Below are 20,606 nucleotides of genomic sequence, written 5' to 3'. Positions count from 1 at the left end.
TGACTTTTGGCTAACGTAATGGACGCGCTGTTGTTGATGCTGACTCGCCTTGAGCAGACATTACATTTATTACAAATTTAACTTTAGATGAAACGTGTGTTTTAACTTCACCTGGGGAAACTGACTTCACTTTCAGAGGCTCGGCTCGGTCGCTCCAGTCTTTGCCGGGATGCAGGGCCACCGCCCCGCAGCAGACTCGCTGTGTGTGTGTGCGAGCCAGAATGTGCGAACGCCGCTCTGCACGTTTGATGCAGGGACGTAGCTAAGTATTTGAGGGGCAGGGGGCTAAGATTACCAATCTACAATTATTATTTATTATGAATTAATATAAATTAATTGTTTGTTTCAATGTTTTAAGAAGCCTGTGCACATAGTGGCAGTTTGTTTTTACAAGCAAAGTTTTTTGAACACCAAAGTTAGGGGGGCACCTGGGGGGGCAAGGCCCTACAGTGGGGGGTCAGCTGCCCCCCCTTGCCCCCCTGTAGATCCGCCCCTGACTTAAAAATATGAAAACGTTGACAGAAAACTATAGAAATCATTTATTTTAATCCAACTGATTTAAAACTGATTATACTGAACTGGAAAATCTTCTCTTCAAAGATTATCTGGCTGTTTTTTGATAAATGTGAAGCACAAAGTCACATACATACCATGCTACATCTTATAAATGGTACCATACATATTGGTCCATTATCATTTGTAACGTATCCTCATACAATGGCTTATATGATATCTTATAAAAAGTTATGCACAATTTGTGAGCGTTATGCCACGAATGTCAAGCAACACGAGCGATCGGAATTTTAAAAAGTAAGAATTATAAAATAAGTTTGTTACATAACTTACGTACGGGGTATCGTTGGGCAAAAATTCCATAATCATTTTCACCATATTGTAATTCAAGTGGTCTGAGAGAAAACTACTTCTCCATCTCCTCTTGGCTCACTTTTCAGGCTTTAAAAAATCTAGCCCGTGATGGGAGACTTTAGCCAATCACAGGTCATTTAAAGCAACACTAGAACTTTTCCCGCTTCGGACCCCTACAGGTTGGAAGCGGAATTGTCCATTACATTACATGATGCAAGTTTGCCAGATCAGGTGAGTAAGTTGGAGTACAAACGTTTAGCTCCGCCCACATTTAGCCCAACCCCGATTTGCGTACTGCAGTCAGGTGCAATTGGAGTAGGTAGCGGATCTGTAGTGCGAATGACCTGGACAATGTAATGTAATGGAGAATTCCGCTACCAACCTGTAGTGGGACCAACATGGGAAAAGTTCTCTAGTGTTGCTTTAAGAGAGAGTGTTCCAATTGTCTGTTCTGTGCATGCATTTCCTGTGGGACAGAGCAGGGAGAGGGAGAGCTGCAGGAAAAAGTCTCACTCTACTTCAAATTATGGCATTTTTTTGCTTTAAGTAGGTAACACACGTAAAAAGTTAAAAAAAAGTCAATGTTGACTTTTGCTTTCACACGGGACACCAACATGGGGCTCCTGGATGGAAGTCCTGTGTTTGTTTGACCCCATGTCTGTTGGTCATGTGTTGTTAAAAGCCTAATTAAAATGGTCAGAATAAATTCCTACCTAAAAACAGCAAAACAGAAATACATTAATGGGGATTATGAAGTTGTATTCTTAAAACCTAATATTGAAATCAACCATTTTAATTGAAAGAATAATGACCCGTAAACACGGCACTTAACTTAAACTGCTCCACAGTGAAGCTGCACAGGAACCAATCCCAGAATATGGGTTAAAAAATGTTTTGGGGTGTTTTACATTTGTACAGTTATTCACATATGGATACCTTATTAAACTTTAAACATATTAGATCCTAGATATGATGATTGAATCCCAGCCACATAATCATCAATTGATATATTTGTTTGAAACAATGTCAGGCAGAAAGCAAGTTACATCTTCTAGTCTAAAAAATAAAATGTTAAAGGAGCTCCATATTTCTTCCATAGTTTTTTGAAATCCTCATAAAAGATAGTCCTTGATCTCTGTAGAAAGGGGCATCCCATTTGTAGAAGAAAACAACAGTTTCTCGCTGCTCCTTCATGGTGAGTCATTTGAGATGTCAGACCTTTTTTTAACTTGACCTTGGAGAAGTAATCCTCACAAACGTTGCAGGCCTGCGCCTCGCCACTCTGTCCATGCAAGGCCTTGCTTTTCTGCGTTTGGGGAGCAATGAACGTCAACATATGGACAAGGCTGAGGCCTCAGGCAGAAAGCTGATGAGCGACGGATTGTCTGCAGCTCACTGCGTTTTACCGTCGGCTTGTGCTTCTGTCTCAGTGTCAAATTCAGTCAGGCAGCAGTAGAGCAGCATCTGGGCGTATTTGGTGACAAAGGCTGGAGGAGGAAAAGAGGTGAGAGGAGGGAAGATGTGGAGGAGGAGAGGTCAGTTACAGCTGACTGATAATCCAAGATGATAAATGCTGTATTTTGAAAGTGCTATAAAATCATGTGCTACAGATATTTGACAAACTGGGAGAAGGGTGTATGATTGTGCAATATTAAACATAATAATCTTATGTATCATGAATAGGGAATGTCTTCCTTGTTTCACCTCCTCTTAACATGTTTGAACAAGGGTCAACAAACACAGGGCAGCAACAAGACATAAGACATTTCAGCCTAAAACGTACTGTTTAACTTGCGTATGAATTTGGGCCTCCTCTCGTCAGGCAGGTAAATGGCTACGTAGTAGACCGGCACCCCAGACAATGCAATGCCAATTCCTATGAGAGAATTGATGGTGTCTCCATACAGAGGGACGATGACTAAGAACAGGCTACACAGACAGTAGATGAAGGGGAAGAACAAGCTCAACTGTGAGGAGAAAAAGACACAAATCAGGTTAGTTTGTAAACTGATGTCAGAGTATCTTGTGATGAATTATTCAAGACAAAATGTAATCTATGGAAACTGTATTAACAGTGCTTCAGGTTATGTTCATAAGAGTAGGCACAACATGACAGACCCACTAAACCTTCTCCTCAGTGCCGTAATCATATTGTTCATTTTGCACAAAAAGATCACTGAGTTTGGGCTGTAACAAGCTAAGTAAGTTGAAGAAGATGAAGAAAAAGCTTCCTCGCTTCAGGCCATCAGCATGCTGAACTCTCTCCTCTGTATATCTCCACTAACCTGCACATTTGTATATTTGTATCAAGTTCGTAGAAAAGTGTATTGTATAACTTGACTCACAACTGTGGTACATATGCCACAGTTGTGAGTCAAGTTATACAGCTGCACTTACTTTTTACATTTTTATATACTGAAACATTGTACAGCCCACCTACACACTAGGCCAACATACACTTTAACATCTTAATAGGCTACTAATATTACCTATATTTCTTTTTCTATTTCTTAGTTTAACTCTTATTCTAATTATTATTCCCTTTTGCACAGCCTTAATAGTATCCCACCCTGATTTTCATTGTATGAGCATGTAACAAATAAAACCTTTGAATCTTGAATCCAAATGTAACTGTAGATGTAGCTGGATGTGATAGATATGGGGTTCAAAGTTAAATTATTACAGAAATGATCGCTTCAAACCATAACAATATTTGAAATACCCACAGAACTGTAGAGTTGTGTATGTATGCACTATGTGCCGTATGAGCAGTGAAAAAAGCGGCACCTTCACAGGCCTGTGTCTGTCTGGCTGAGTGATGCGCAGGTAGATAAGGCCGGCCACAGACAGACCCACGTAGAGCCAGTAACTGAAGCTGAAATAGTTGATGAGCTGGAACACGTCCTCCACACACAGGAAGATCAGACCCATTAACCCCTGCAGAACATGAATTCACATATGTATGTGTCTAGTTGTGACGTGAACATTTTTGGTCTCTTTAAAGTGGCATGCATGTGTCGTGTATGCATTTGATCAATCTGATGTCCATTTGTTTTTTAGAGTAAGATAAATGGTCCTCACATTGAACAGCAGTGCAGGTATTGGTGTGTAGCGCCGCAGGTGAATCAGACTCAGGCTGTTTGGGAGGTGGCCCTCTCTAGCTCCAACGAAAAACAGCCTGCATGATCAATAAAGATGGAAAGTTTTTGGCAAAACATTCATCATGATAATACTATAAGTCAGGGTCTGTTCAGTACTTCCTAATTACCGTGAGGCAGCTATGACAGAAGCATTGAGTCCTCCATAGCAGGACATGGCCACTGAAACAGGCATGATCCATCTGAACGGCCCCAGGGCTGCATTCCCAAAGGTCTGTGAAGAAGGATGAAGAAAGAAGCACTTTATTGATCCCTCAATTGGGAAATTCAATTTTTACACTCTGTTGTTGTTACATTACACACATAGGCCCGAAATACACTCGCATGTAGTGCCTGACTTAAGGACACCTCGGCAGTGCCAATATTTACTCCATACTTTGGCCTGGTCCCCAAGCCTGAGCTACTACCATTCCATGGTGAACATGGTTTATTACATTTTCTGAAGTCAGAGTGCAAAATGTACTGGGTCAACAATTATTTAGTCCAAATCAACGGAAGTACATTTCCAGGATAAAGCATGACAATTTATCTCACGATACTGTATTGTGTGAACAGTTAACTTTATTTAATATTTTATGTTGAATTTTCATTTGTGGGGTGCAAATGCAAAAACAAGGTCCTTCCTGAGACCATTTTGCAAAGCCACCGTCGCTGTGTCCAGAGCACTACCCAAGATGAACAATTATAATTGGAATTAAAAATGGAAACAACCCAGAGTGTTTTTTTTTCTCCTATCCCAGAATGTATGTGTGGTGTAGCCAGACCTATTTCCACAGCGCTGTGGAGATAGGTCTGGCAACCATTTCAGGACTATATTTAGCAGCAGAGTAAATCATCTCTCTCAAGTGACTGTGTCTTACCACAGCAACGGCGTCACTGGCCAGCAACGATGGCATGTCCAGCACCACATAGTACGCCACGTTGGTCAGCAGGTAGATGATGGTCACTATGGGCATAGAAATGGCAATGGCCAGGGGCAGATTCCTACAACAACAACATCAAAAAACAACACAGAGCACGAGTCTGACTCACTGAAAAGCTGCAGTGACAGATTACAGGGGGTTCATGTTCAACATTTTACTCAAATTGCAATTCTAACCTTGATAGCCCATTATTTAGGATGCCAACAAAACAAACAAAAAACGATAAAATCAATAAGTTGGAGAATTGCATGTGGCTGTGCTATAACATGCCTGATAAAAGTAATCTGTAAAGACTGATAACCTGCAATAACTGATATTTTGGCAACTTGAGGGCGGCAGACACTGTAGCTGTAACATCAGTCCTCCGAAGAGCTAACGGTAACATAGAGTCATCATAATTCTCTGTAGGTTCATCACTACAAGCAATGCTTTTCACAAATACATAGTCATTTGATCCACTGTTAATATGAAAATATTGATTTTAGCAGCCTTAAATAATGCAAAAACAAATGACTGACTGTTACTGTAATTTGTAATACTTTATTCAACTTTTACCGTTCTCTCTGACCACTCTGACTGTACTCAAAGAAAACTGTGAGCAGATTTCTTGCCAGTGAGCAAGAAACAGGAAGTAAAATCTAATCTAAAATTTCAAACGTGTCTCTTTTTATGTCTGTGAATGTATGTGTTACCTCTCTGGATTCCGAATCTCCTCAGTGACAAAGTTGAGTGTATCCCAGCCGGAGAAGGAGAACAGAGCTGAGTAGAGGGCCAAAGCAATGGCTCCGGGATCTGTGGAGGAGCCCTCAAACGGATTGTCAAAGCTCTTTGATCCTCCTGCACAAATAGAAGTCAAAGTTTAAAGCACATATTTATTTGTTTTTTCACTGATGCATTCATACTTTTTACATAATCTTACCAGTAAATATTTTCATTATTCCTACAACGATGATGAGGCAGAGTGCCATGAGTTTGGCGTAAGTGAAAATGTCCTGGACCAGAGTGCCCCACTTCACATAGGCACAGTTAATGAAGATGAGCATACCTGGGAAAACCAGAGTAAAAAGGCAATTAATGAGTCTTCCTCTGCATGACTGAGACATTCATTTATATAAACAAGGTGTAATACAACTTCTGGTACAACTTCTGCCTTCCTGTTAGGTTGCATTTGCAAAGATAAATCATTCAGGAAACAATGGTAAACCACGCTGGTTTGTAAATTCTCTAATACTGTACGTTGAATTTCAAAAGCGATATAGCTATTAGAAGCCTGCTGTGTCTCAGCCCCATGACCAAGATAGCTAATCATCTCCTCTGTGTCATGTGGTGTGGGCCACAGTCTCTATCAGTGTACAGAAACAGAAACTGACTTCTTAGTAGGGCCGCTCATGACTCATGGCGTTGCTTCTCTCTCACCTAAATACCTCTTCTGCTAACAACATTGTTGAAACCACAAAGCCAGGCTATACAGTCTAATTATAGTTGATGCCAGTTCCACACAGGGTTACCGAGTCCTGGGTACTGGGATTCATGGATAGCTAAATATGTGCTAGGTCTATAATACCACTGCACCACTTGCTTTTGCCCATGTCATTCTTAAAGGACCAGAGAGGTAATTACTGAATGTAAATAAAAACTTTTTTTCAATGCAATGCAATCCATAAATAGTATACAAACAGATCTTAAGGGTTGTAACTTTAAGTGTAAGGGTTTTGTTGCACAATAGTGAAACATGCTTTTTGGTTTGATCTAGGGGTTGAGCTGACGTCAGGAACTGGGCTGAGGCCAAAGTGGGCATCAGAGCGTACATTTCAAACACTAGATGGCAGTAAAGTTAGTTTTTCCTGCCTGTATTTTTCCGCAAACCACTGCAGTTTTTTCTATATCATGAAGACAAAGCTCATTTCTAAGTCCTGCATTCTATTTTTCTGAGTGGTGAACTATATACAGACACATGCATGTTTCTCACAGAGGCAGGCTGCAGCGATAAGCCGGACAGCATCATATGGCGGCTGGCAGGTGGGGTAGAAAGCCTCCACCAGGTAGTTGGCGAAGGTCAGCGAAATCACAGCCTGGCTGGCTGGCTCGATCAACAGGATGGACGTCCACAGACGGATAAATGCAAGGAAGCCTCCGAACGCCTCCAGGATGTAGGCGTAGCTGGCTCCAGACTTGGTGATGGTGGTGCCGAGTTCTGCGTAGCACAAAGCTCCAAACACTGAGAAGATGCCTGCAAAAGCCCAAATCAGCAACGACAGCCCATAAGAGGCACTGTGCATTAGTACACCCTTCGGTGAGATAAAGATCCCAGAGCCAATCATGTTGCCAACAATCAGGCAGATTCCATTCATGAGGGAGATTTCTCTCTTCATCTGCATTTTCTCCACTTTCCCATTATTCTGGGCCTTTAAGTCCTCATCAGATGGAGTCCGTAAACTTGGGCATATTGTCTGTGACATGAAATCAATCTTGTGCTTCAGATCCTCCATTAGTCCAGGGCTGGTGTGGAGATGATATGGCAATAATTAAAGTGGATTATTCAAATATAACAGTCAAAACATACTGTTGTTTCATATAAATAGGACATGATTTTTCTTAAGTATACTTTTTCCTTTAATGTCTAACTACACTTCTCAAGCCTGAAACTAGGCTTGGGCGATATGGAGAAAACCAAATATCACGATATTTTTGACCAAATACCTCGATATCGATACCACAACGATATTGTAGTGTTGACTATTGGTGCTTTCACAAAATATTTATACAATGAGATTTTTGATAAATAATCATCAATAATGTGGATATAATGACTAAGTGGGTAAAGGCAAATAATAGAACAGCTAGAACAGTCTGGTGTGTTCAGAAAATGACATCACTTTACTGTAATGCAGCCTTTAAAACCAGGAAACCACTTATGCCATATTACGATATTCAAAATCTAAGACGATATCTAGTCTCATATCACGAGATCGATATAATAGATATATTGCCCAGCTCTACCTGAAACATTAAACCAAAAATGTCCAGTGTACATTCCTTCAGTAATGATTCCTCATGCTCTTTATGCATCCAGACATTAACAAATCATTACAACTAAGTTGTTAAGACATAAAAGGCCAATGTGTAAAAAGAACTTACTTTATTTGTTTACGTAAAGAAGATCACCAGGTATAATTTTTCCTACGGAGTCTCCCTCAGGCCTGTGCTGCTCCTCTGAACCATGCAGTGAGACATTGGTCATCTTAGATGTAGCAACAGGACGGTCGATGTTGCAATTACTGTTGCCCAGCACAACCACAACGGGTGTTTTTCCAGCACTAGGCGAACCACACTCTCGTGTTCCCCCCTGTGCTATTTTCAGAGACAAGCAGACCTCGTCCCTGCCCCCTGCCTGCCCTCAACAGCTTAGACAGAGGGAGCCAAGCTGCTTCTGGGTTACAGATACAGTCAAAAGAATGTATGATATAAAACCGATTGTGACGTATACTTTCATTAAAGAGTATCTAATGCACTGGGTCACTCAGACAGGTTGCTATACACGTGTATGAGACAATAGACCTCTGGCCACGGACATGTAAAATTCCCGGTACCCCTTCTACAAAAGGAGCAGGACAGCCAGACTGAAACTGAACTCTTTGCCTCTCTTTGAGGTCATTTTGCGTCTGTGTTCTTTTTGCGTCTTTTGGGATTGTTTTTTGTGTCTCTATGTAATTGTGTAATTGTGCACCTGGGTCTATCCCCAGTAGGACTGTTCAGTAATCTACATTTATACATAATGCCCCTTGTTTCTTGCCAACTGTTCTAATAATGTAAATATTGCACTTGGATTAATGCTACACAACCATAAATCAAGAAGATAGTAGAAGAAAGCAGGCAGTTAGAACCGAGAACCCATTTTAATGAAGAGTTTGATACAATATATGAAAAATTTAGTTTCTTTTGAAACCACAGCTACATATCAACGGAACGTTCTGTACGTCTATGGTTCTGTAACACATTATGACACTGATAATGACATGGTACCAAATGAGGCCGGTATTTTGAAGAAGGTGATTCTACGAATATCAAATCATCACTTAACAAAAACAATGCATGAGTTTTTACCAAGAGATCACAAATGAAAATATATATAAAAAAGATGAAACTATCATCTACAGTACAAAATATGTTACAACATATTTAAGCTATCAAATTTGTAGCATTTTTACTCATCGTTTCTTGATATGTGTTAAACGCTTTTGCACATTTCTATAGTTGAGACCAAAAGCAGAATATGAGGCACAGTTATCAAAGACAAGGCAACATTATGAAAACATATCGACCTTGCTTGGCCTTCCTGTTGTCATTTAAATGACATGATATAATTGTGTACGATTTATTGTGTCTTACTAAGAATCACCTGCTGTGGCTCATTTCCCACAGTGTTTTTTAAAGTTCTTTATTCAACTGAAAATGACCCAACGATGGGGAACAATACAAAGGTTACTGTGTGGGGAATTTGTGGATGTAATGACAGTAAATGACACAGCTACACTACTGTACCTATTTAACTACTGCTACCCAGGAAGTAAAGGCAGTGACGAAGGCCCTTAATGGGATGTATACCTGCATACAACATACACACTAGAGCTGAAACGATCAGTTGATGAATCGATTTGTTAATTAATATGAAAATTAATCTTCAACAATTTTTTTTTTTTAAATCAATTAAGTTATTTTTAAGCAAAAATACCAAAGATTGACTGGTTCCAGCAATTTATAAGTGAATAGTCTTCTATGACAGTAAACTACATATCTTTGGGTTTTGGACAAAATTTGAAGATGTCACCTTGGGCTTGGGAAACAGTGAAATGCATTTCCTACCATTTTACAGACCAAATGACTGATCAAGAAAATACTTGTCAAAGTAATCGTTAGTTGCAGTCCTATTACACACACATATACAAACATGGCTATAAGGAGGACTGGAAGTAACACCTGTGTCATGGAAACAGAAATAATTTGTTTACAATGCATGAAGTAATTCAAAAACTGTATTACTCAGTATTACTTATACAAACAATCTGGTGCTACGGTCTTAATGTGAAAATGTGTATTTTCTTGCATTAAGCCTTTCTAAAGGTCTCTGATCTCTGTATATGAGAAACAGAGTGAAAATGATTTTATAAACAGGTGTTACTGTCCTTTTGAGCAGATTAGGAAGCACAGCTACAGTAGAAAATGTACGAGTCTAGAGAGTGATAAACTGAGCATTGGCTGCTTAGAGTGCACTTTATAAAGCAGGTAAACTAAAAGGTTGCTACAAGCAAAGCCTGTTTGATCTTATCTGTTCATGTGTTGCATTTCTCCTGCAGAGCAGCTCAACAGGATCAAAAATGTGAAACCCATCGATAAACTGCAGCTCTGGAAGTATCCAGATGAGTCTGAAGTGTCTCTATTAAAACAACACTATTAAAAATACTGAGAGGTGAGGCCACTACTGAGAAGACCAAAAGAAATCAGATCACTTTGGTCCACTTTTAATCTAGACAAAGACATGCAGACAGACACGCATCCCTCTCATTCTGAGTGATATCTTACAACCTCAACTTCGTCTTTACTCAACATCCCAGCGACTCTCTTTAGTTCAGCAGTAAAAAGAAAAGGAGGGGGGAGGAAAAAGAGCCCGGGGCAGGGACAAAAACTTCCCACGCGGTCACAGTCTATCAAAATCACAACTCATTTCAACACTAAAAGACCACATACTTCGCTTTAATACAAAGACACAGAGGGCCACATGCTCGCTCACTTTCTCAGGCGGTAAACCAACATTTGACCAAGATTGCTTTAATGGGAATTAACCTTATTTTTGCTGTAGGTTTTCCAGCTTGTTAACAGTCCTAATATCACTTACTCAGATCAACTGAGTGTATTGGGGATGTTTGCATTTGACAAAAATGGCCACACATCCACACACACACTCCCACCCAACCACAGACACACACACCCACACACACCCACGTAACGGAGACAAAGGAGAGAAACTCTGCGATACATCCACTCAGAATAAATAAATCAATAAATCCTTGACATTGTTAAATAAAATCATTGATTCTTTCAAACTTTTGATTCTGATTATACAGAATAAAACCTCTTTGTCTCTCGTGAGTGGATATTCTTCAAAGCCAAAAGCTTAGTTTTGTACCTGTGACTCTTTTTGCTCACGCAGCCCTCAGTTCCTCCTTCTCTTTGAGGGAAAGACTGACAGAAACCACAGTGACCATCTTGACGACAAAAAGAACAGGTAGGAGTTGTAGTGTAAAGTTGGCACAGTTAATAATCTGGATTGTTTTCATGGATTGGCTGTGACTGCTGCTACTTGTTCCTGGGGATATTGCAGGACATGGACAGAGGCGGCGCGTTGGGGACGAGAGTAGGGGAGCCAATTTCAGATGGGAATGGCTGCAGGCCCATTTGCTTGTTGTCACACAGCTTGCGGACGACAATGCGGCAGAAGGCTTCGTTGCGTCGGTGACAGTTGTCCAGGAGCTGGCGGACCTTAGCGGTGCGCGTCGGCTGGGTCTTCACCAGCTCGTAATCCTCCCGCATAAGCATGGTTTGGGCCAGCAGGGCATCCAAGCTTTGGTTCAGACAGGCCTCTGTCATCTGGGAGACAATATCCTCACGCCGTGTCGCGATCCACTGGGCAATTGGGCCTTGTGAGGGAGGGGAATGCCGCAACAGAAGAGAGTTATCTGCTGAAAAGGAGGAGCGAGAGGAGGGATTCAGATTTTGCTTGTAAATTTTGGCAAAACGGTAAAAACAGTCAATGTAATTCAACTTTCCAGAACTGTATGATCATTATCACCAGGGATCAAAGCTATTTCACCAATACCATATATCTAAAACAGAAGTATTTTAAACTAAATAAAGCGCTGTAACAGTCTAGTGCGATAGAAAGATAAAATCCCAGCGGCAGTTGCTGGTTATCGTTTAGCCGATACAGAGCTCCGTGACGCCGGCTACAGAGCTCCGTCGTATCAGTGGCAGTTTTTAGATGGGTTAGCCGCCAATAGGTGACTGTGAGCCGGCTACAGGCACAGCCAGATGCCGGTCCAGGTCATAAATAAGTGCTTTGGCATGGCTGGCTGAGTGGCACTATCCATGGAATTGGAGGAGGGATTTAATTCTTGCATGTTTTGATTTGTTGGTACATGATCAAAAAACTTCCACCCCTCTGTTTCTTTCACAAATTGCACCCTGATTATCACCCATTTCATCCATTATGCTTTAACTGCTTGTACCTTGTTGCTGAGGCTTGAGGGTGAGGTTATCCAGCTGTGTCTCATATTCAGTGACAGGCAGGCCTGGTTTGATGGGTATGTTCAAATAGTTAAGGGGCCTGGCACTCTGGTAGCCATTCAGATTGTTGACTGTGCAGTTGTCTATCAAAGACTCAGGACGCTCTAGAGTATGAGAATACGACGACAGATGTCCCTCTACATCAGAAAGAGTAGAAGAAGAGATGAGACAAAGCATATATTGTATGTTTACATAAAACCTAATGCATGGTACTGTGCGCTTATTCTTTTTTTTTATAGCCAGGAAATGATGCCAATACATAAGATGCCAGTTATAATAACCTTTAGAAGGTGCAGCATTGCTGCTGGTGAGGGCGCCTGGTAGAGATATGTCCGTGTCCTGGGAGGAACAAGAGCCTGAGCCTGAGCCTGAGGTGGAGCTCTCCTGTGGCAGAACAGACGGTGATGTTTAATTTACATTACTACATAGACGTTGAAAACATAATACCAAAAACAGACAAGGCTTTAATGTATAAGTGCATCCCCAACTTTATCCTGATATTTCCACAGACATTTCAGCTACTGACCGGCCAGGGGCTGAGCCTGTCCTTCAGCATGTTCAGGGATCCTTCCTCGCTTCTCTTCTCACTCACTGACTGGGCTGAACAACAGGCCGATCCTTGCTTCAACTGTGGAGGAACAAGTAAAAAGAGGGGAATGAGTCATACTGACGAGGATGATTAGTGGGGAACAATCCATCCATCCATCCATCCACACCCTCATAAAAATAATATATAAATGACTATAAATGACTTACAGCTTGTGGAGCAAGGGTGGTTTCATTTTTTAGACCGAAAAGAGGAAGGATATGATGAGGGGAAATTATAAAGTGACACGTTTGACCTGTGATCCTCTCATAGTCACGTTACAATCCAAACTCTTCCAAAATTACACAGTTTTCACAACATTTACATCCCCTTCTTTGAGTGCAGACATCAAATATTCAGCATTAGCCTGTAACTATGTATTCTATACATTCAGACTAGTATTACCTAACCACTGAGACATAACAGAAAAACAAAACAGGTCTTAAGATGATAATAAATGTAATAATATTAGTAATTTACAGTTCTGCATCAATCTCTAAATCACATTTAGAAGAATATTCAGTTAAAACTGATCGGTGATGCTGTTTTGCCCTCATTTTTCTCTGTGAAGTTTGCTAGAAGTTACGTAATTTTATGCGTTTTATGTGGAGTGATCACTGCAGTGGACTCTGTTTAAACGATTTCCTTTTAAATGCTACATTGCTTGTCAGCAACCGTTCATATGGTAACTTAAACCCCACCCTCTCTTGCATGTAGTTCCCCAATTTCTCTCCCTTCATGTCTCTGCTGTCTATTAATATAAGCATAAGTTACATTACATGTCATTTAGCTGATGCTTTTATCCAAAGTGACTTACAATTGATTATATATATATATATATATATATATATATATATATATATATATATATGTCAGAGGTCGCACACCTCTGGGGCATCTAGGGGTTAAGGGTCTTGCTCAGGGACACATTGGTTGATGTATCGCAGTGTGAATCAAACCCAGGTCTCCCACACCAAAGGCATGTGTCATATCCACTGCACCATCACCACTCTAAAGTGCCCTAAACACTTTTAAAAAAAAAAAGAACTGTGGGAAGACAACTGACTAACCTTTGACTTCTTGATCTCCAACACTGCCTCCAGTAAGTCGATTTCGTCAAAATTCCTCACCATGGGCTCCAGCTCAATCAAACACTCTGAAATGGCATTAAAAAACACATCACATCTTTACTGTTTATGACACTGAGATATCTCGTCAACAATGCAGGACAAAACTATTTTACAATGGTATCACTGGAAAACAACTCTTAAGTTTATAAAATGTTTCAGAAAAGACAGCATAGAACAATTCAATAATGTGACAGGAAGCTGATACTAAAGGCCTTTTTATGGTTGTGTGTCGAAGACCCCTCTGAGTCTACGCAGGACCCTACGCCGTAGCCTGACGTGTACCTCTCGAAAAATGTAACTACACGTCGCAGCGACGCACGTCGCCCGGCCGTGGCTTGGTAGCGTTTCATTTCCCCTGACTTATTTCCTGGTTCTCCTTCTCCATAAACAACATGAAATCAAGGAGAGGGTTAACTTTTCCTGCTACAGATTTCCCACCTTGGTCAGAAATCACAGGGGAGACACTTTGTTTCTCTCACTATGACTCTAGTTGGTACTCGCTCCAAAGCTATTCGCCGTCACTCTCTCGCTCTATCACCCACTCCCCCCACACACACACACACACGCCGGCTCGACACACACACACCAGCGCACAAGTATAAACATCAGGCCACTTACGTAGGCTGCAGAACCATAAAAAAAGGCCTTTAGTCACTGCTTTGTCAAATTTAGCAGTGACTAGGATTAGTCTGTTACTCAACATGAAAAGTCATCCCAAACTGTGAAAAAGGTCAAACTGGTACAACAGAGTGCAATCCTTCTACCAGAGAAGCATTCCTGCAGTTTAGTTATTTGTGTGAGCTTACTGAGGAAGGAAGGTCGTTCATCGGGGTTAGCGCTCCAACCGCAGGTCATTAAACTGATGAGGGTTTCTCTACTGGGGATGTCAGCATGCAGACTGCCCAGACTTGTGTCAGGACGCAACCCACGTAGCACACTGAACATGATCTGCATTGGGTTGGTCACCTCTGCACACGCACGCACACACACACACACACACACACACACACACACACACACACACACACACACACACACACACACACACACACACACACACACACACACACACACACACACACACACACACACACACACACACACACACACACACACACACACACACACACACACACACACACACACACACACACACACACACACACACACACACACACACACAATTAGTCCGGTAGCACCATGAATGGTCACTCAAAGAGAACCTGAACAGAATGACAGGAAGGCGACATAACCAAAAAGTTGTTACCTTCAAATGGAATCTGCCTGGACAGCACTTCCCACATAATGATGGCATAGCTTCAATGTAAACATGAAAGAGAGAAACATACATGGGAAGTTAGAGTTATCTCATTCTTTCAACTGGTATTCCCCTTCAGAACTGAGGGACTTTATGATGAGCTAACCAGAGGAGGAAGTACAATGAACGTTGCAGAACGACCTGTTGCAGCATTCCAAACGTATTGCCCAAAAGCTTAAGAGGCTACATCAGCATCAATCAAGTGGACTTCTTATACTTGTTTTATAAAAGTTACCCACTCTCTGACAAATTTACAATCACTATTGCTGCACTGATCTTTATTGTGCTTACAATCCAACCCCATGCGGGCACGTTGTCACAACTTGACAGTCAAGAAAACAGTACTTCACTTTATTGCGGATTGTGCTCAACAATCCTTTACTTTGTCAAAGTTTTAAAGCAATGATGTCATCAAGAGTTCATCCATTCACAAATTCTGTCCAATAATTTGGTCACTGACCAATTAAACATCATATACTTAAAATATATTTAGATGTTAGAGATACTAAAACCATACTCCGATAAATGGAGAACGTACTTGTTGATGTCGGTTGTCCAACCGGTTTCTAATTACTAGTTATTGAGGTTTGGTGTCTCACCTGTACATGTCGTGTTTCACATCTGCCCGACGGCTCTTGGAAGGTTCGTACCTCTCAGGGGGCATGTAGATCACTGTGCCCCCCATCTCTGTGGGCTTGGACCCCGAGCCTTTACTGACAGACAGCTGTCGCCACTTTGAAAGGCCAAAGTCAGCGATCTGGACAGAACAATAGCATTTTTTCAAAATTCTAGATATACGTTTAATTTATTTATTTTTTTAACATTGTTTTTCTTGGATCAGCTTATTCTTTTGTCAATTGAAGACAGCTGATTGGGGCACCAAGACCAGTAGCTATGTTGTGGAAGAATTGTCCTGTTTATTAGAGTGGGAGCACCTATGACACACTTTTTTTTTCTTTTGTTTATTAGCACAACATGCTTTTGAAGCAGCACTTTTTCTTAAAGGTAAATGGACTTAAATTATTTAAAGAAATTTAAGAAATGTCAAAAAATCATGAAAAATTGTGACAAACGTACATTATAATTTCAGAGAGCCCAAGTTGATATCTTTAGACTTCTAATTTTATGAGAGAAACAGTCAAAACCCCTTAAATATTCAGTGTACTTTTATATATGACAAAATAAAGCAGAAAAGCCAACATTTTTCTTTGGAAATTTTGCTTGAGAAATGATTGAAAAGATAATATTTAAGATTTAAAATAAATAAATAAATAAATAAACTATTGTGTGCCCTACTTTACAGTTTCATGGGACAACATGGGAATTCACTAAACATGTGATTACTGGGAGATAATCTATTACCATGTACACACACCACACACCACACGCACCACACACACCACACACACAGTAATTATGAAAGTAAGTAGACAACCACCCTCAGTGACATCCACACTCAAATGTTTCTTTCTTTTTGTCCCACATACAGTTCATACTATACCAAATTCTCACTGACACACATACCTTAACATGAAATTCACAATCCAACAGTATGTTCTGTGTCTTTAGGTCGTGATGTAAGAGGGGTGGGTTCATGTTGTGAAGGAAGTTAACCCCAAGGGCAATCTCATACAGGATCCTCAGTCGCAAAGGCCAGGCGAGTCTTGGGTACATGTCCTTCTTTAGGTAGAGACAACAGACCGGGTATACAAATGTAAATAAGAGCATCTGTAAATCATGTGTTTAGGCAAGTGCAGAGGGAGAGGAACAGTTTTACTGCATTTCAAGTGGGGAATTTCCCAAACTACATTTGTCTGCTTCCAGCTTCTTTTACCCTGCTTGTTTCAAAGTGTCATTAGACACTGTGAATACTTCCAAGTTTCACTTTTGCTTGCTGTCAGACAGGCATGTCATGCCATGGCGTACATGCACGTGATGAGTGATGTATGTACGAAACCGAGCTAGAGATGGGGCAGCTTGCCAAAAACAACAAAGAGACTTTTCAGTTCAGCCATTTTGGTAACAAGTGCAGAAACCAGAACTGTTTACATGTTCTCTACATTTGTGACTGTAGAACCTTTCACACAGCTTGTTCAAGGAGGGAATGTTTTCCATTCTGTATACTCAATACCTTTAGTTTCTGATTAGTTTTATAGTACATCTCCTTTCCTGAGGGAAACAGGAAAACAATATAAATGCCTTATAGCCAAGGAAAGCTGCGGTCTTTTTAATCCTTAATCCAAATTAATTCTTTAAGATCCATTAAGGACCTTGGATTATGATGTTAGGACTCGATCAGTTTCTGAATAAAGAACTCTTAGTGTTATGAAATTACTTGATGACATATAGCTACCTCGTGGAGCAACAGGTCCAGAGAGCCATTGCTCATGAACTCGGTGACAATACAGAAAAACTCAGGCTCGTTGCAGATGCCGAAGATCTGGATGATGTAGTTGAACCTGGCTTTGTGGAGCACCTCGGCCTCCTTCAGCAGGCAGTTCCTCTCTCTGAAACACAGCCAGGTGATATTTGTTCAACAAAGAGTTATGGGAAGACACCACAAAGGAGATACATTTGAGTGGACAGCTATTATATCCGTCACTACACATGCCAGTAAGGGAGTCCTAGTCCTCTCGAAATAAAAATGTATCCTATTTAGAAATGCGTGCCGGTTTAAATTAGGGGTGGGAATCACCAGAGACCTCACAATACAATATCATCACGATATTTATGTCACAATTCGATATTATTGCGATTTTAAACATATTGCAATATTCTGCGATATATTGCAATTTATTACCTTTTTTCCAACTTCAAATTATTCCCAATTTCAAAATATGTCCCCAAAAGAAAACTTTGTCAACATCTGTTTTATCTAAAAAAGATACATTTCTCTGTTTTTTCATCTCACTTCAATTTTAGTGCTGCAAAATCAGATTGTCAAGCAGACAAACTGACCAACCCATACATAAAAGATCGATACTTGGCGTCTGTGTATCGATACAGTATTGCCACGGAAAATATTGATACTATGCTGTATTGATTTTTTTTCCCAGCCCCAGTTTAAATATGAGGATTTTAGCAAGGTTCTTCACCTGAGCTGCAGAAAGGCAGAGGGATAATGTCATCCAGAGCTGCTCCATAGACACTATGGATACATCTGATTCAAATATACCTAAAACTGACAACAATTCAAGTCTTGATGCTCCGACTTCCACCTTGTCAGTAGATTCAATTCAATTCAATTTTATTTATAGTATCAAATCATAACAGAGTTATCTCGAGATACTTTACAGATAAAGTAGGTCTAGACCACACTCTATAATTTACAATTTACAAAGTCCCAACAATTACAGTAATTCCCTCAAGAGCAAGCATTATAAATGGCTATTGCGACAGTGGCGAGGAAAAACTAGATGCTAACTTTTCTGTAAAAATGTCACTGAAATAATACAATGTAAGTTTCTGTTTAATTCATCTTTAAATTTACAGTATTGAGAATTTCTCCCAAACAGTTAATATGGCCTACATTGTTACATGAGGTGGTACCTTTCTCCAACAGGACAATCGAGTTTCAGACACTTGATGGCCACAGTGGTCCTCCAGTCGGAGTGCTGCGCTTTGAACACGGTGCCGAAGCCCCCTCTGCTCAGGTAGTACAGGTCTGTCAGCTTCTGGTAGGGGATCACAGGCAAGGTGCTGGTCAGACTGCAAATGTTCACACACCCTATAGCCGCGTGTGGCTCCATAGCAGTTTGTGAGGCTTTTACGGGAAGTCTCTGAGGATTTATCATCCAAGTCAGCTACTTAAAACAGAACTGCCCCTTATGGTAAACCCAACGAGGAAGAGCTCTTCCATTTATACGCATGCCATAATGTCGCTGACTGCTAGCAAACTAAGCTAACGTTAACGTCAATGTAATGGAGGAGGACAGCTGAAAAAGAGCAACCGATAAATGGTTTGCTGATAAAAAAAAACGCCGAGCACCCAACGACTAGAATTAAATGCATGCGCTTTCACTTCCCCGTGTATTCACGTTATGCTGTCAGACTACCTCTAACCAGCTGTCACAGGCAAATAGTCAAAGAGGAACGACAACAGCGAGCTGCTGATCGCCACTGCCATTTAAGGCTGCTGGGTTTGTTGTTGCTAATGACGACACGCTTCCGGGTTTTTGCGAGATGCGTTCGATTGATTCAGACAATTTACCCGATTTTGTGATTTTATGGGACTGATTTTCAACATCCGTCGGAACACCAGGAACTACAAATAAGAGCAAACCCAAATATGACGATGGCCGTGTTTATAGGTTGTTTGAATAACTAGGCCTACATATCGTTTAGACTTCATATTCGCATTTTTGTTTCAGTTTCGTTGGAACAAAACAACTGAACCCATCTGTTCATGTTGGGGTTTACATGCTGGAGTTTCCCAAACGCGGCGGGGCTTTCCTACTATGTTTAATTCAGTGTTTCACTTATTTTAGCCACAGAGAAAATGAACACTTTCACACAGAGAAAAGGAAGACAACGTGGAACACACACACACACACAAGTTCATTTACAAACGTCTTTTCACATCGTACCAAAAAAGATAGATAGATAGATAGATAGATAGATAGATAGATAGATAGATAGATAGATAGATAGATAGATAGATAGATAGATAGATAGATAGATAGATAGATAATTAAAGAGTGTAGTCCTATGCAGAAACTTGGTTATGGTAAAACTATTAAATCCTAATTAAAAACGTCACAAAAAAATCTGTGGGACAATATAGTTATATTGTTGAAGAAGAAACAATTAAATACCAAATAGGCTACCATTATATAAAATATGTAATTTTCCATACGATTCTTATAATGTAATATAATATAACTTATTTATGGTGTTATCAGTTTACAGTAGGCCTGTGTCATCATATTATGTCTTGTTGTTTGTGCTTTATCGAAACTGTGAAACTGTGAAGCACGTGTTTGCATTGCCCCCTTTGAAAACCCTCTGTGAAAACCCCGTCAAGCAGAGGGTGTCAACAAATCAGAAACCATGTTAATGCTTACGTGGAGCTAACACAACGTGCCTATAGTGTCTACAGATGTTGATGATCCAGCAAGACTATATTGTCTTGTCTACGTCAATGATTCCCCTGTTGCATCCTGAAATCTATTTAAAAAAAAGGAAAAAAACAGAAAATGTATGATGACACATTCTCAGATTCTGTTGAAGCATCAACCTTTTAAAGACACACAAGCATAAGCTCAGTGACAGTATTTTCATTTC

At 40.5% G+C, this 20,606-nt stretch overlaps 2 protein-coding genes across 3 annotated transcripts; both read right to left on the bottom strand.

The window, feature by feature from the left end:
* Window positions 1-524: 524 nt before the first annotated feature.
* LOC114565629 (Y+L amino acid transporter 2) lies at window positions 525-8,306 on the bottom strand. The gene is made up of 10 exons (XM_028593808.1): window positions 8,087-8,306; window positions 6,918-7,447; window positions 5,868-5,993; window positions 5,641-5,785; window positions 4,886-5,009; window positions 4,136-4,239; window positions 3,949-4,045; window positions 3,655-3,804; window positions 2,651-2,834; window positions 525-2,354 (listed from the first exon to the last, which is right to left on the bottom strand). The coding sequence occupies exons 2-10, from the start codon at window positions 7,435-7,437 to the stop codon at window positions 2,260-2,262; spliced, it is 1,545 nt and encodes a 514-aa protein (XP_028449609.1). The 5' UTR covers window positions 7,438-7,447; window positions 8,087-8,306; the 3' UTR covers window positions 525-2,259.
* A 518-nt stretch (window positions 8,307-8,824) lies between these two features.
* Window positions 8,825-19,460, bottom strand: ripk2 (receptor-interacting serine-threonine kinase 2). Of its 2 annotated transcripts, none has more exons than XM_028594050.1 (11): window positions 18,873-19,460; window positions 17,677-17,830; window positions 16,848-17,003; window positions 15,923-16,080; window positions 15,273-15,322; window positions 14,812-14,973; window positions 13,946-14,031; window positions 12,816-12,917; window positions 12,571-12,673; window positions 12,232-12,426; window positions 8,825-11,685 (listed from the first exon to the last, which is right to left on the bottom strand). In XM_028594050.1, exons 1-11 carry the CDS (start codon window positions 19,115-19,117, stop codon window positions 11,303-11,305), a joined length of 1,794 nt encoding a protein of 597 aa, XP_028449851.1. In that variant the 5' UTR covers window positions 19,118-19,460; the 3' UTR covers window positions 8,825-11,302. The 2 variants fall into 2 exon arrangements, with proteins under 2 accessions (XP_028449851.1, XP_028449852.1); XM_028594051.1 differs by having other exon boundaries at window positions 8,825-11,682.
* Between the last annotated feature and the right edge of the window lie 1,146 nt (window positions 19,461-20,606).

Source organism: Perca flavescens, chromosome 12 (assembly GCF_004354835.1).
Source record: "Perca flavescens isolate YP-PL-M2 chromosome 12, PFLA_1.0, whole genome shotgun sequence".
Taxonomy (NCBI): Eukaryota; Metazoa; Chordata; class Actinopteri; order Perciformes; family Percidae; genus Perca; species Perca flavescens.
Note: the sequence above shows the minus strand (reverse complement) of the source record. Positions and strands in the feature narration are given on the sequence as shown.